This window comes from Cervus canadensis, chromosome 6, assembly GCF_019320065.1.
Source record: "Cervus canadensis isolate Bull #8, Minnesota chromosome 6, ASM1932006v1, whole genome shotgun sequence".
Lineage (NCBI taxonomy): Eukaryota > Metazoa > Chordata > Mammalia > Artiodactyla > Cervidae > Cervus > Cervus canadensis.
In genome coordinates this window covers 5,893,207-5,908,490 of record NC_057391.1, presented here as the reverse complement: position 1 = coordinate 5,908,490, position 15,284 = coordinate 5,893,207, and the positions used below count along the sequence as shown (strand labels likewise).

At 39.0% G+C, this 15,284-nt stretch overlaps 1 protein-coding gene across 1 annotated transcript in view; it reads left to right on the top strand.

The window, feature by feature from the left end:
* ANKRD31 (ankyrin repeat domain 31) overlaps positions 1–12,561 on the top strand; it is a 131,625-nt gene extending 119,064 nt beyond the window's left edge. The window contains exons 24-26 of the mRNA XM_043470688.1: positions 464–554; positions 10,435–10,497; positions 12,206–12,561. Of these exons, the coding sequence (XP_043326623.1) occupies positions 464–554; positions 10,435–10,497; positions 12,206–12,351 (300 nt within the window). The 3' untranslated portion in view covers positions 12,352–12,561. The remainder of the gene's footprint in view (positions 1–463; positions 555–10,434; positions 10,498–12,205) is intronic.
* The last annotated feature ends 2,723 nt before the right edge of the window (positions 12,562–15,284 follow it).

Sequence of the window (15,284 nt, the reverse complement as noted above, 5' to 3'; positions counted from 1 at the left end):
TGATTTCTTGAAAAGTACCATTTTACTTTTATGGCTTAATTTTATTAATGCAACACTTAAGTTTTTAAGTTGTAAAGTAGCAGGTACTGAATTAATATTTGTTGAGTAAGTGCATGTATGAGAGAATTAATGATATACATCTGAGATCAACAATTTTCCCCATAAAGAGCCAGATAATAAATATTTCAGGCTTTGTGAGCATATGATCTCTGTCAAAACTACTTGATCCTTTTGTAGCATAAAAATAGCCATAGATGTTAAGTAAATGAATGGTATCACTGTGTTCTAGTAAAACTTGAGTTACAGAAAAGATGGCAGCCCACATTTGGCTGTGGGTTATAGTTTGCCAATAAATAATCTACAACAATCAGTACTGTACTGGAGTTACAGTTTGCGAGAGATAGGTGCATTTGCTGCTTGTGATTTTGTATGATTTTGAAATTCTGTGCTTACTTATGTGCAGATAACATACCAGGGGAAGGAACTTTTAAAGTATGTTTCTGAGGAGTTACCCGTGCCTCCAGATCCTCAACAACATCAACCTTGCCTTCCAGGTATGTGCAGACCAAAACCTATTTCTTAGTTGTGGAAAAACACACCCTAATCCACTGATAAGACATTTCACTTGTCTTTTTTTTTTTTTTTTCATTCAGGTTAAATTTACCTAACGTTCAGATAACCATTTTAAAGTGAACAGTTCAGTGGCATTTAGTTTATTTATTCATTCTTTGATTGGTATTTGGGGTTCCACTTTCTGGCTATTGGACATAATGTTACTATTAACAGGTATATACATATATTTGTATGTACCTGTCTTCAGTTCTTTTGGATATATACCAAGGAGTAAATTGCTATATTACTAATATATATTATATATTTACTTTTTTGAGAAACAGCCATATGTTTCCCACAACAACTGAATCATTTACATTCCTACCAGCAGTGTACAAAGGTTCCAGTTTTCCCACATTCCCACCAAAAATTATTTTCTGCTTATACACAGCACTCCATTTAAACTCCATTTAACTTAATTTCTAGAAGAATAACCCTTTCCTCACAGCTCCTTTCTCTGTGAATCTATGATGTGCTTATTTTAGGTAGATTTTTTTGGTTGGAATAAATTTATTTCACCTGTATGTAAACAAGGTATTTAATAGTCATAGCATTTTTTTAAAATGCATATTAAATCAGATAAGTTTGACTACACCCCAGATAGAACAAAGTGCAGGGAAAGAAATGGACATATCAGCAATAAAATTTGTTTTTAAATCTGTACATTATCCACAAGGCCCAAACAATGGAAGCAAAGGCTTGAGTGTCCCTAAAGTAGTGCCTTTTGAAAGAAATCTATAATAGGTCAGTTAAAACCCATCTCACAGTAGCAGCAGTTCATTTTAACAATAGTATGGCAGAGAATACATATGAAAAATTCATCACAAGACAGCCAAGTTTTCAATAATGCGACTTCATGTAAAAACTCAAGCTGTAAATAAATATTGGTAAGGTAGATTTTTTTTAAGTGTCGTAAAAGGGAAATAGCCTCCCAAGTAGTGCTGGTGGTAAAAGACCTGGCTGCCACTGCAGGAGACGTAAGAATCGCCGGCTCCATCCCTGAGTTGGCAAGGTCCCCTGGAGGAGGAAATGGTAACCTACTCAGACATTCTCGCCTGGGAGATCCCATGGACAGAGAAGCCTGGCGGGCTATGGTCCATAAGATCACAAAGAGTTGGACATGACTGCAGTAACTTAGCACAAAAGGGAAAATGATATTTTCCCCTTCTTTGCAGGCATCATTTGGTTAGTTTCCCATATTTTCTAAAAATAAACACTAGATACTAGAATAAAGCTTTGCTTACTAGTGTAAACTGATACACTTCATTTGATGGAATAAACCTTCAGAAAACTGAAGAGAATGTAGTCTTCAGTCAGCAGTTGATTGCAGAGTTGTGGGAAAGGACAGCACACATTTCTGAAAAGTGGACATAACTAATGCTGTGTTACCCTCCTCTACTGCAGCATTCCCTCTTTTTCCCCCAGCGTCCCTGTCTTAGACCAGTTGGGGACAATATATGAGGAAAAGAGGTACAGAAGAGAAATGATAATTCTGTAATAACCAGAGACAAAAATCAAACAGGATTACTGTCATCAGGCCCCTAACCAGGGGCTTCCCAGGGTTACTCGTTCCCTTACAACAAATCCAATAATTCAACACTTTCCTAACTTTACACAGAGCCCTTTGTCTCAAAAACTGGCTTCAGAATAAGATGCATTTTCTCCAGTTTTCTAGGGATAGCCTCAAAAATGTTTCTCATCATTTCGGGGAAACTCATAAAATAAAACAGTTGTGAAGAAGTTAAAGGGTTTAAGGAACTGGAAGGAGTTGTGATTCATGGCCTTTGGTTCCTCACCCTGACTGCAGTTCTGCCTAATCTTGGAGATGAGCCTGGAACCCAGAGTTTTTAGAAGTGATTCTTAGGCAGCCAGCCTGACTGCTGACTCTGAATGACTAGTAGTATCTGGTTTCTTATGCAGGTAATAATTTGGAAATTCTTTATATTCGGCCCTTCACTTTGATTCCAAAGCATACCTGCCCCAGGGCTTGCGTACACACATTTGCTGTCCCTTCCCCTCTCCCTTTTTCTGTCTCTCTCTGTCACTCACACACACACACTTCTTGAAGGAAGATCAAGCAAACCTTTCTCCTAGTTTTATCCTTAAGAGTCAAAGCAGAAATACAGGTTCTTCCTCATATTAGAAAGGTTGTCTGCTCCTCAGATTTTCTAGTTCCAGGCACGTAGTTCCAACCCCAGCCATACATCTCTTTTCTCAGAGGGCTCATAGATCACCTGCTAAGTAAGCATGAAATTTGAAAAATGGATTCTTCTTCTGTTGCCGGCAGTATAAACAGTTTCTTGTTACTAATTTCTCTCCAGAAATCCTGAATTTTCTTTCCTTTAGAAATTTCAGATGTTAGTACTAATTTGAGAACTGTGGAGGCACCAGTATGCCAACTAGCATCTTGCTACCTTGATCTGGACCTAGGAATCTATAAAACAGGTCTGTAGGCTACTGTTGAAGTTTTATTTAAACATTGCTTGATTTAGGATTCTTTTGCACCTGGTTTTGTGGTACCTAAAAGAAATCAAAAGACCCGGCAAGTCAGAAAAATGTAAAGTCTCTAACCTTATTACAAGCAAGGTTGCTGTCTTATTTCTCCAGAGATATACAGATGACCATTAGGAACATGAAAAGATACTCATCATTGCTTATTGTTAGAGAAATGCAAATCAAAACTACAATGAGGTACCACCTCATTGTTAGAGGTGGCCATCATTAAAAGGTTTACAAATAAATCTTGGGGAGAGTGTGGAGAAAAGGGAACCCTCCTACACTGTTGGTGGAAATGTAAATTGGTGCAGCCACTATGGAAAACAGTGTGGAGGTTCCTTTAAAAATCAAAAGTAGAGCTGCTACATGACCCAGCAACCCTACTCCAAGGCATACATCTGGACAAAACTATAGTGCAAAAAGATACAGACACCCCTATGTTCTCAGCAGCACTGTGTACAATAGCCAAGACATGGGAGCAACCTCCGTGTCTCCTGGCAGCCGAATGGATGCAGGAGATGCAGTGGGGGACTTCCCTGGTGGTCCAGTGGCTGAGAATCCGTCCTGCAATGCATGCGGTGTGGATTTGATCCCTGGCTGGGGAACTAAGATCCCACATGGCGCAGGGCACCTAAACCCTCATGCCGCAACTAAGACCTGATGCAGTTAAATAAATACATTGTTTTTTTAATAAAGAAGGAATGGTATATATATGCACAATGAAATACTACTCAGCCATAAAAAATAATGAAACAATGCCATTTGCAGCAACATGAATGGACCTAGAGATTATCATACTAACTGAAATAAGTTAAACAGAGAAAGACATATACCACATGATACCACTTGTATGTAGAATCTAAAATATGACACAGATGAACTTATTTATGAAACAGAAACAGACTAACAGACATAGGAAGCAAACCTACGATTACCAAAGGGGAAAGGGGTGGTGGGAGAGGGGTAAATGAGGCGTTTGGGATTAGCAGATATGAACTACTGAACGTAGATAAACAATGAGGTCCTACTATATAGCACAGAGAACTATAGTTGGTGTCTTATAATAAACCATAATGAGAAACATATAATGTGTAACTGAATCACTTTGCTGTACATTAGAAACTAATACATTATAAATCAGTTTACTGCAAAAAAAAAAAAGAAGTGATGGCCCTTCACATTTTCTCATCCAGAAATTTAAGAGAACTATTTCTCTTTACCCCTCATCCAGTTTACTTCTGTTAATACATATCATTTTGGATTCATGGTATCAAGAAAATCCTGAGTCATGAAGATAAGAGATAATATGACTTTCAGTAAGTCAGAGATAATGGAAGAGCTTTTAATTTTTTTTGAGTTCTACACGAAAACTAGTTAACTTGGCAACACAAGGCAACGTTGTGTTGATAGACTACAGGGTGTTAAAATGTGGTACATTAACACATCTGAGGGTGTATGTTAAGCCTAATGAAGGATTTTAAACATACCAAAGCTAACCTTTAAAAGTGAGATTCTGTTGATGAAATGTTGATTGAATCCCTGAAGTATTTATCTCTAAATCCTTTTAAAGCTTTAAAATGGAGTGAGTCTGTGGTGCATTTTCCCTTAAAATTTCACAGCTTCCTTCCAAGCCTCTCTCTCCACTGTGTACTTGGCTGTAGTTCCCTTTTGTGTTATTGAGGGACTCTTCATTGATATTTCAGTATATATTGGAATAGGAAAAAATGAACATTCCCAAAGCTTCTACATCATTTGTGAATACTGTGTGTAAACATATTGATATACTTTTCATAAAGTTCTCTAAAAAATTATGTTAATATAAATCACATTTCATCATTTACCTGGAAAGTCAATTTTATATGTTTATGTCCCCTGTCACCATAGTACCAAGACACTCAAAACACCTGAAGCTGAGTGTATTTATCTAAGCAAAACAAAACAAAAAGGTGTCTCCTGAGGTCTTTTCTTTTCCCAAGCTATCATTTAATGCACACTGATTATATAATTTATAATTTTTTTTCATGAGGATCTAACATCACTTGTTCATTCAGAAATAAAACACAATTTTTCTGTTGTAAAAAGTAGACTGTTTTGTTTTGAAAAGTCTGACGTATGTGTAATCTGTTGTAAATGCATGACTTTAAAGAAAGAATTTTATTCATTTTAGTGCCGTTATTGTGCTTCATTTCTCTGTAAAAGAGTATGTAATAGAAGACAAACACTCACAGGTGCTTCTGTTTTATGTGGTTAAACTTAAACACCCAAGGAAGACGGGTGCCTGATAACAGAGCAGCGGGTGTTTACTTCAGCTCCTATTTAAACTCTTGATTCTTTTTCACTATTTTAACAGGTCATTTTTTTTCACCCTGGTAGTTTACATCTACTGATAGAGGAAGAAAGAGAAGAAAACAAATGATCTGTTGAGCAGTTGCCATGTGCCGTCCCCCTGCCAGATTATTTTACATACATTAGGGCAGTTAGGAGCTTCTTTTCAGTGTGTGACCTCCAGGGTTCACATCTGTACGACAGATACACAGAAAACCCGAACACCTTCCATGTACTATCAAGTCCCTCAAACCCAGTTCAGCTTAAGGAATTGCCTGTTAATTTCAGTTTTCCCCTGAACAATGAAGGCCTAAATAGTTTTAAATTTCTAAATATTATGATCAAGTCTGTTTCTTGATTCCAGTCCAGTTTTCACAGATGGCTTTTGATCTTATCAGTGTAGTGAAAGTCGCTCAGTCATGTCCGACTCTTTGCGACCCCATGGACTGTACAGCCCGTGGAATTCTCCAGGCCAGAATACTGGAGTGGGTAGCTGGTCCCTCTTCCAGGATGTTGTCCCAACCCAGGTCTCCCGCATTGCAAGAGGATTCTTTACCAGCTGAGCCACCAGGGAAGCCCTTCAGTGTAAATATATGCCAAATTATTAATTTAGTTTTAGATATCCAATCATATAATACTCTATCACCATATGTATCCTTTAGGATCCTTCTTTTATCAGAAGGCATTGAACTTTGCATTTAAATAGCCATAATAGAATTTTTCCCCATCATAACTAGAGCAGATGTATTTTTACAGTCTATTAAAATTATTTTGCAGTCTGTTAAAATTATTCTTAATCATTTGCCTTTGATTGGATTATATTTCTGATTCCGAATGAGAATGTATACATAAGTATATTCATTTTCATTTTTAACTAGAGTAAGTGATGTTTTATTCCATAATCTTAATGAAGTGTAGAATGCCTCATTTGTAAGCACAAGTTCTGGAAGTCTCAGTTCAATAATTTTAAAGTTAGAAGTGAAGTTTTAATACATCAACTGGTCTTGTACCTGTTTTACAGATAATGAAACTTGAGAGCAAGAGAAGTAAAATGGGTTAGGGGTGTGTCAGAAGTGAACTATCAGTTAAAATAATGAATCTGATTATTTTTTGGTTTTGACATATCAAGAGAATTTAAAAAAAAAACAGGAAAAAGAACAGTAAAAGTTAAAATTATTTTTAAACTAACTAGTTTGTCATTTTTGAAGTGCCCATTTCAGCAACCAGATAACATGAATGGTTGCATGAGCCCATTCCTTTGTCTATAGTGAATCTAGCAATTCAGTTTAAGCAGACTTGTGCAGAGTAGCTAATATGGAGTGGTACTACTTGAAGGAGATTTATTTCTCGCTACCCTGTCCATGAGCAGCATGTCTCCTTAGCTGTGCCTTTCCTGTTGGAGATTAGGGTCAAGATAAGCCAAAGACCCAATTAAATGGCTTTCTTCCTGGCTGTACTGGGCGGCTAAATGTGCTATTGTTCAGAAATTTTATTTACTGGTCTCAGAGGGCACTGACTTTGTGTAGGGAATCTACCTGAACTAAAAGTGAAAATTAGAGGGAGAAGGGCTCCGACCTGCCAGTGGGGTGGTTCGGTAGTTTTCACAGTGCCGATGGAATAAACTTTTTGTCACAGAGCTACAAATAGATGTCCTTGGTTATTGCAAAGAAGGCAATAATTTCTTGACCAAATAATGGATTAAGTTAGTGTTTCTTGGGATTCTAATTTCTCCTTTCCTCACTCACAAAAATTCTTTCCGTGATAGAACTTTTTAAATCCTCCTAGTCCTCTTTGTTTCTTGGAGGCTTCAGGACCAGGAGTTGTCTGGCCCCTTAAGCAGAACAGAACGTCTGAGCACTAGTCCACACATTAGTCCTCCCCACAGTGAAGGCTGGGAAAAATGAATAGTAGATCATGTCAGACTGCTTAAGACTCCATGTGTATGTTTGCTCCGCGTATTACAGCATCCTACCTGTAAGTTCACATCACTATAGATCACAACAGCTTCGTGTTTCTAAGATCTTTCCGTGGCACAGTAACAATTACTAATAGACCCAAAGTAAAATCATTTCCTATAAAGAATATTATATTTAAGCATTTTACATGCAGTATCTGAATCTTGTTGCTTCATCCCCTCTCAGCTGCCACCTCCCACATGACTGCCCGGGTTAGAGTGGAAGCAAAACTCCAGTGTCTGGGAGCTTCCAGTTTGGAAGCAGGTCTTTTAAGTATGTCCTTCATGCTTTGTTTGTTCCCATCCTTCCAAACTGGCCCAGAGCTTGGTGGGAATAGTAAGGCTTGTAGTAAGTGTACACACGGCACTGGTGAGGCGAGATTTCTTTTCTATTTAAGTGCCTCTATTTTGTGCAACTTATTAAGTACCAATGAGTATGTTGAATACTGTAAATGAATTATTAAATTTTAAAAATCTCAATCCCAGTTTCCCAGCTACTTGGATTCTTTCCCTTTCTTGTCTCACATGGTTGTGCAAAGATTAAAGTATTGAAAATTGATGGACAAATGTGTGCTGTACTATCAGAGCACAGAAACAAGCTATAGAAGGCTATAATATACCTTGGGTTGTTATCATTAGTTACCTGGGTAGGAGGGGAGGTGGAATAGGGAGAGGGTTTCAGGAAAACCATACCTGCAGGCCAAATTTAAAGTATAGACAACAGTAAGTCACTTAAGAACTCAGCTCTAAAAGCCCTGATGCCAGGAGACTTGCAGAGTGAGCCCAGACCAGGACCCACGGAAGAGACTTTTGATTCTGTAACTGTGTCCTCAGCTACTATTAGTAACAGGTTGTTATTATTTCTCAGAAGACTGACAATACATCTCACAATATATTTTTACTCATTTTATCTACATATAGTATACTGCATATATGTTTTATTTTTTATGAAAAGAAAAAGTGAGGAGTTTTTAAAACATTACATACTGGCATTGATGCTTTCAGATATGCTTTCATATGTGGATACGGAGAAAAGGTTTGTTCAGCTTCAAAAAAGGAAGGAAAGTTAGTGAAGCTCTTTGTCTTTAACTTTGCTGGATGTTACTTGTCTGGAATGATTCAAATGGTTTTGAAGCTTGTACTATTATGTACTAGGTTAATGTAGCAATTGTATAGTTACTTAACACAATTCAAACCAGAATCATACATTTGAAATTAATTCACTGCATTCTTACATTTCCTTACATGGGGATTACCCTGTTTAGCTGAGTTTTCTCTATATATGTTTCTCAGTTTCTCTATGTATGCTTTTTGTTGTTGTTGTTGCCCACCCCTTCCCAATGTATCGAGAAGTAGATAACAGCAAAGAAACCTGGAAATGTTAGAAGTTGTGGTCAGGCAAAGGTGCCGGCTCCTGGCAGCACCTGCTGGGATAGAATGGGTGGGGATGAGTGGTGGATGGAGTTCAGAGACCCTGGTGCGGAAGAGGTGGCAGGGAGAAGGAAGAGGCAGCAGAGGGTGAGAGGGGTCAAGGGGACGCGAGCAGGCGTTTTGTAAAGAGTGAGCTCTGATTTTTCCCGGCTGGATATTATGGAAAAGCGGCTATCCTGTGAGAAACTAGGAGATGTTCTTAACACTGTATTCTGTGGTGTGTGTTCCCAGGACTTCTGTCCACGGGTTTACTAAGGAAGTGGCACTGCCCGTTACCACGGAGCCCCTTGCAGTTTTCCTAAAGTCCTGCGACTACAGGAAATTCAGAAGTAATTCTGATCACTAACAGTATGTTAACAGTAAAAAGTGGATCTAGGAGTGGGATTTTGGCTGCCATGACCTCTGTCCCTTTGAAAGTGAAGCCATGTGAAGGGCTGCTAGCTAGACTGTCAGCCAAGTAACCCTTGTGGGTATATCATGGCTAACCTGTTGAGAAAGTTATACATCAAAACCATCACACCCTACTGACTTTAGTGATAAAGTCAGCACTGCTTAAAACAAACAAACAAAAAACAACAACAAAAAGAGGAGATGGGCCTAAAGTGGTCCCTTTCTCTCAATTTATTACAGCCCATGAGGGAGAGAGAAGCCCAAATCATCTCCAAGCAAAGCTCATTTAGAGTGCAAAGCAATGTTGAATAACACTTCACAGTTTTACGGAAGGCTTTCACATTTCTTTCTTCCGCATTTGACAAAGGTGATGAGTGATGGGACTGGTAAAGCAAAAGGAAAAGAATGTTTAACATTAGCATTACTTGATTGAAAACCCCACTTCTGGGGGTTAATGGGTTAGCAGATGTCCGTCTGAAAACACTGTCTTTCAGACACTTCAGTTGTATCATCTCAGCATCCCAGATTTGGGCCCCTCCGTTTCTAGCATGTCAGCTGGGAAAAGGGGCGGGTGGCTTCCCGGGAAGCTGCTGCTGCTTAGCAGCCTGCAGTTCTGTTGGTGGCCTTGGCTGTGTGAGCGCTGTGGTGACCCTTTCTGGTTACGCCCGTTACAGACAAGATAAAGCTCAGCAGGCGCTCCCAGCCATCTTTCACAAGTTCCCGTGTTTGGGTCTGTGACTTCTGAGGCGAGGCCCACTCACTGGAAAGAGGAAATGGGCCTGTATACAGGTCCATCCTTGCTCTTGTGAAACTAAGATAGTATTAGCAAAATGAATTTAAGTACATATTTAAACTTATTTCCATGAGTTTTTCCTGAAAGAATGCTCTCCACTTCCAACTTTTGTGGGATACCTTGCTTCAGATAGTCTACAAAACAAAGCTGCTAATAAGGGAATTATTTTGCTTACATGTGGACCATGTGTAAAAAAGTTTCAATTCTTTGGGTCATAAGTAACAGATTAAAACCCAAATCAGACTGCCTTAAAACCCCCCAAAAAGAGATTTTGTTGACTCATGTGCCAGGAGTAGGTTTTCAGACTTAAGCCACGGTTCGAACGGCGCGGCTGCCCACAGGCTCACCACGGCGGCGGCACTGCCTGTTCCCCCCCTTTCTCACCTCCCTTTCCCTAGCTCCTGTGTAACAGCCTCTCCTCTCCTCACTCCAGAGCTCCCTGCTTTCGGATCCAAGTCCAGAGGGGGAGAACCTGGATGTGACTCTCTCCTAGAAGGTGAAGCAAAGACCTCATTGCATGTAACTCTACTCTGAATGGGTCATGTTCTTCCCATGAATCAGTGCCTGCCCACTGATTGGGTTATATCTAAACACATCAGCTCGATGTGGGAAAGCAGAGGTATTGAATAATGTCCCCTGAACTGAGAAGGAACTTGAAGACCAAAAAACTAAGCAGGCCACTCCTTAAAGTCCAGTTGTGAAGTGTTTATTGTGGGTAACTTACATACAGGTAGGAGGGATCAGATGATCCAGAAACAGTCACAGCGGCACTCCATGCCTCTGCAAAGGGTAAGGAGGGTTTGAAGGGACCAAAGCTAAGAACAGAACCTGACTACTAGGGAGAAGCCTGCTTGATGGAAGAAGGAGAACAGAACCTGAGTACTAGGGAGAAGTCCATGCTGATGGAACTCCCTGCCCCTCCCTGGGGGTCTCACAGTCATTTACCGTACATCAGCAAAAGGCATTCTTCCAGTTTTCACATCAGTTCAAAGCAAGGATAAGGCAAGTTGTTAGGGAATTTATCTGGCTGGGGCACATTCCTTGAGTGAGTGAGTGGTAGTTGCTCACTCATGACTCTCTGCGACCCCCTGTGGCCTGCCAGACTCCTCTGTCCATGGAATTCTCCAGGCAAGAATACTGGAGTGGGTTAATGGGCACATTCCTTACGAGCAGACTAAGGTATGGTCATGCAGAAAGGGGAGGGGAAGGACTGCAGACCTAAGATGGAGCTGACAAGAGGCAGGCAGTGTGGTTCAGCCACACAGTTGAGAAGTTTCACCAGAAGCACCTGGGCCAAGTGTGACGGGAAAGGATAGTCCGTCAGAGGCAAATTAGGATGGGATCACCACTAGAAGGATAAATGAGTACTGGGTATTAGAAACCCCAGATATCTATGCAGACTGTAACTGTGTAAACATGTGTACTGCTCAGAATGATGAGCAGAGCTCTCAGACTTAGAGCCTGTCTGTCTGAAACTGCCTGGCTGAGGTCACACAGACGCATATTGGCACTATCCCTGGAATAAGATTCAATTAGCTGAATGACTTACAGGTCATATAGCCAGTCTCCAAGAAAGGAATCTCTGAGACTGTCAGGGAGCTTAAAGAAGCCAGTTTTAGAATCATTGATTCAGATTGGCAGAGCCGAAAGGGACCCTGTTGATCATCTGCTCTCACCTCTCAGAGGAGTTGGAAGTCTGGAGAAGCCATATAACTTGTTTGAGGTCACAACCAAGTTTGTGTGGCCTAGAAAACTGATCCCCCATCTTGCAGCCTAACAATGTCTTCAGGAATAAATATGATAATAACAGCAGCTAGTATTATTGAGTGTTTGCTGTGTATTAGGCAGTAGCCAAGCATTTCACATGCAATAGCTCATTTAATCTTCACAACTGTTTTACCCTCAGTTTATTGGAAATGGAGGCACAGAGGGACTTTGATTAACTACCTTCAGAAGCTTCAGTTACCCTTTTTTTGCCTTGGTGCTTTAGGCTGCAACCAGGCTTCTTTCTTCCCAGATGGGTCAGGGCTGATTTACAGCTTTCTCTTGGGTATAGAAAATTGGAGTGAGTGAAGAATGACCTGGTCAGAAAACCTGTTATGTGTGCTAATACACTTGACTAGGGTCTAAGGTTTGTAATAAGTAAATTTAAATCTTATTTTTTCAAAAGGCAGTTTCTTATTTGTTGACACTTCTTTAAACAGGAACTTGCAAAGAATCAATTCAAAGCGTCCCACATTATCTTCAAATAAAAGAAATACAGTTAAGCAGCGACCAAGAATTTCTCCCGTGCCATATAATGGATGAGCATTGGAAGTTCTATGTGGAATGTGAGGAGCTGACATTCTAAAGCATTGTTTTTAAATAATTTGTTTGACATTTGTTCATGTTATTAGCCAATGTTCATATTTTGTCTTGTTTGGTGAACCTGTTTAATACACACTTTATGAGTTGCTGCTTAAGATGTATAAGTATAATGTCTATTATAAGAAAAAATATAACTCTTCAACTGTTACAGTAAGATTAATACTTTTTGCAATTAAAGACATTTTTGACATAATATCGACTCTCTGACTTTCTTTTTACTATCATAGACTTTAATCTTTAAATCAACACCTCACTTTTGCATAAATAACAGTTGTTCTTCATGGGAAGTAAGGATACAACTAGGAGTGATAATTGGTCTTCAGAAATCCCTGGTAAAGTGAATCTACTTCAAAAAAGAACTCAAAACCTTACTACCTACCCCCCATTTACTTTGGAATTTATGTTGAAATAAAAATGTAGAATTATGAAAGAGGTTTATCGTAAGTTTCATAAAATTTAGTGTAGATAGAATTGTAGCTGTGCTAAGTCTTACAACAAACAAAGAATCAAGGGTTGATTTGGGGGCTGATTATTTTAAGTAGGGTGTATATTTTACCTGTAAAGTTTGCTACATTATCATGAAGATATTTTTAAAGAGTTATATTCAAGAGTTTTATAAGTTTTCATAAGCTTTTTAAAAAATAAGTGTCTTAGTAGCTGTCTTTGATAGCCGTCTTATTCTTATCTGTCGTTACTCCAGATTCCCAAATATGCTTTTTAACTCTGTGGCTTCATTCTATCCTTTTCTCTCTCATTTTTTGGGTAGAGATGTCAAACTGCAATAAAGATTACTCTAGCAAGTGCTAGAATTTGGTGGGGATGCAGAGGAGCCATAATGTGTTGCTTCTTGATATTTTCTTATTTTAAACATACAGAATCTTAAATATCTTTAGAATACACAAGAACCTTGTCAGCAGTTGCCTGTGGAGAGAATTATGGGATTGGAGAGCTACAGGGAAAGAAGGACTTCTAACTACGTGCACCCTTTGGCAACTTTGAAATTGGTAATGTGTTTATTCTTTCTATTCAGATAAAAATTTGAAATATCTGAAAATAAAGCATCTTTTCAGTTTTGCCTATTAATAAAAGTGTAAAGACAGATCATTTTATTTTTCTTCCTTTGAGAGTCCATTGAAAATGTTCTGGATAAAGTGACCCTACATGTTGTAATGTGTGAGACCTCACAAGAATTTTATTCCATTATCATTTTCTTAGACTACCCTGTTTTTCTAATTTTTTAATAACCTACCTTATTTGGTGATCTGTTTGGCTTTCATACCTTAAGTAGATATTTAAAACATGGGCCATTTGGAAAAAAAAAAAAAAAAACATGGGCCATTTGGGAATATACGTACTAACATGGGAAATTGTATATATAAGTAACTAAAAAAATGCAAACTGTTAGTATTTAGTATAAATCCTGGTTATGTTAAATCAAAATTATATGTCTTGAGTGCATGTATAATATGTATAGCCATATAAATATACATATTTTATATATGGTATATGTACTTTATAAGCTATGAAATATGTATTTGTATGCATAAGTATGTGTGTGGTGCTGGGAATGTCCAGTAAAAGGTCTGGAATGTTACAAATAAAACTGCAGGCCTATCCCTAAGGGAGCTGGACCGGGGAAGGTAGAAAGATATTTTGCAGTTTACATTCAACATTTTTAAAAAGCCAAAAAATAAAATTTAAAAAGTCAAACATTTCTTTGTAATTTAAAAATAGTTTAAAAAAATAACTTAAAAGCAGGTCTTTTGTTTATTAGTGATTACAGTTTATAAAAGTCATACGTTCTCAGTTCAGTTCAGTTGCTCAGTTGTGTCTGACTCTTTGTGACCCCATGGACTGCAGCACAGCATGCTTCCCTGTCTGTCACCAGCTCCCGGAGCTTACTCACACTCATGTCCATCGAGTTGATGATGCCATCCAACCGTCTCATCCTCTGTCGCCCCCTTCTCCCGCCTTCAGTCTTTCCCAGCACCAGGGTCTTTTCCACTGAATCAGTTCTTCGCATCCGGTGGCCAAAGTATTGGAGTTTCACCTTCAGCATCAGTCCTTCCAGTGAATATTCAGGACTGATTTCCTTTAGGATGGACTGGTTGGGTCTCCTTGCAGTCCAAGGGACTCTCAAGAGTCTTCTCCAACACCAGAGTTCAAAAGCATCAATTCTTCCAATCTTGCAATTCTGAGGTTTCATTTTAGTAATCAAATTGTTAAACTTAATTTTCCAAGCCCATTTAACATTAAATATACCAACTGGTAACTGACATAATACCTGGTGGAGGCATGTGAGTATTGCCCAAACTAAACAAAAGGGTCTACTTCAAGCAGGACTGGGGTCCAGAGAGCTACCTTACCCCAGATCTTCCCTCTGAGATGACTGGGCAATTTGGGGTGGTGGCTAGACATTTTGTCTATTCTGGGTTCTAAATGAAAGGCTTTTAGACCCTAAAGCATTAGCTTAACTTGTAGACCTTGAACTATATAAGAGACCTCCAAGAATATCCAATTATGCAATCCCTGATATTTGTATCCTTTTGATAAAATTAACTTCCTGAACACCTCCAGGATACTCCATACCCAACAAGGAAGCCTGTTCCCTTTCAGACAGGTGCTCCTAAATAACAGAGAGCTGGAACCCCAATCACCTGGGACTGACTCACAATCCTGTTATGACAAAATAACACTTCCGTTTAAGATCTGAATTATAGATTAGCTTCCACTGGCCTGATAGCTGGCAGTGTCCAAGAATACATCTTGTCCTTTTCTCTTCCACTTCTCTTTCATTCAGTCCCTTCAAGTTCCTTCCTGAGTTCAGTCCTTTAGCAGGACCAGACTCCATGCAACCTCACACCGTTTCTCTCAGCCTAGTCCTTGCCCTTATAAAACGCTGCAGCACACTGCCAA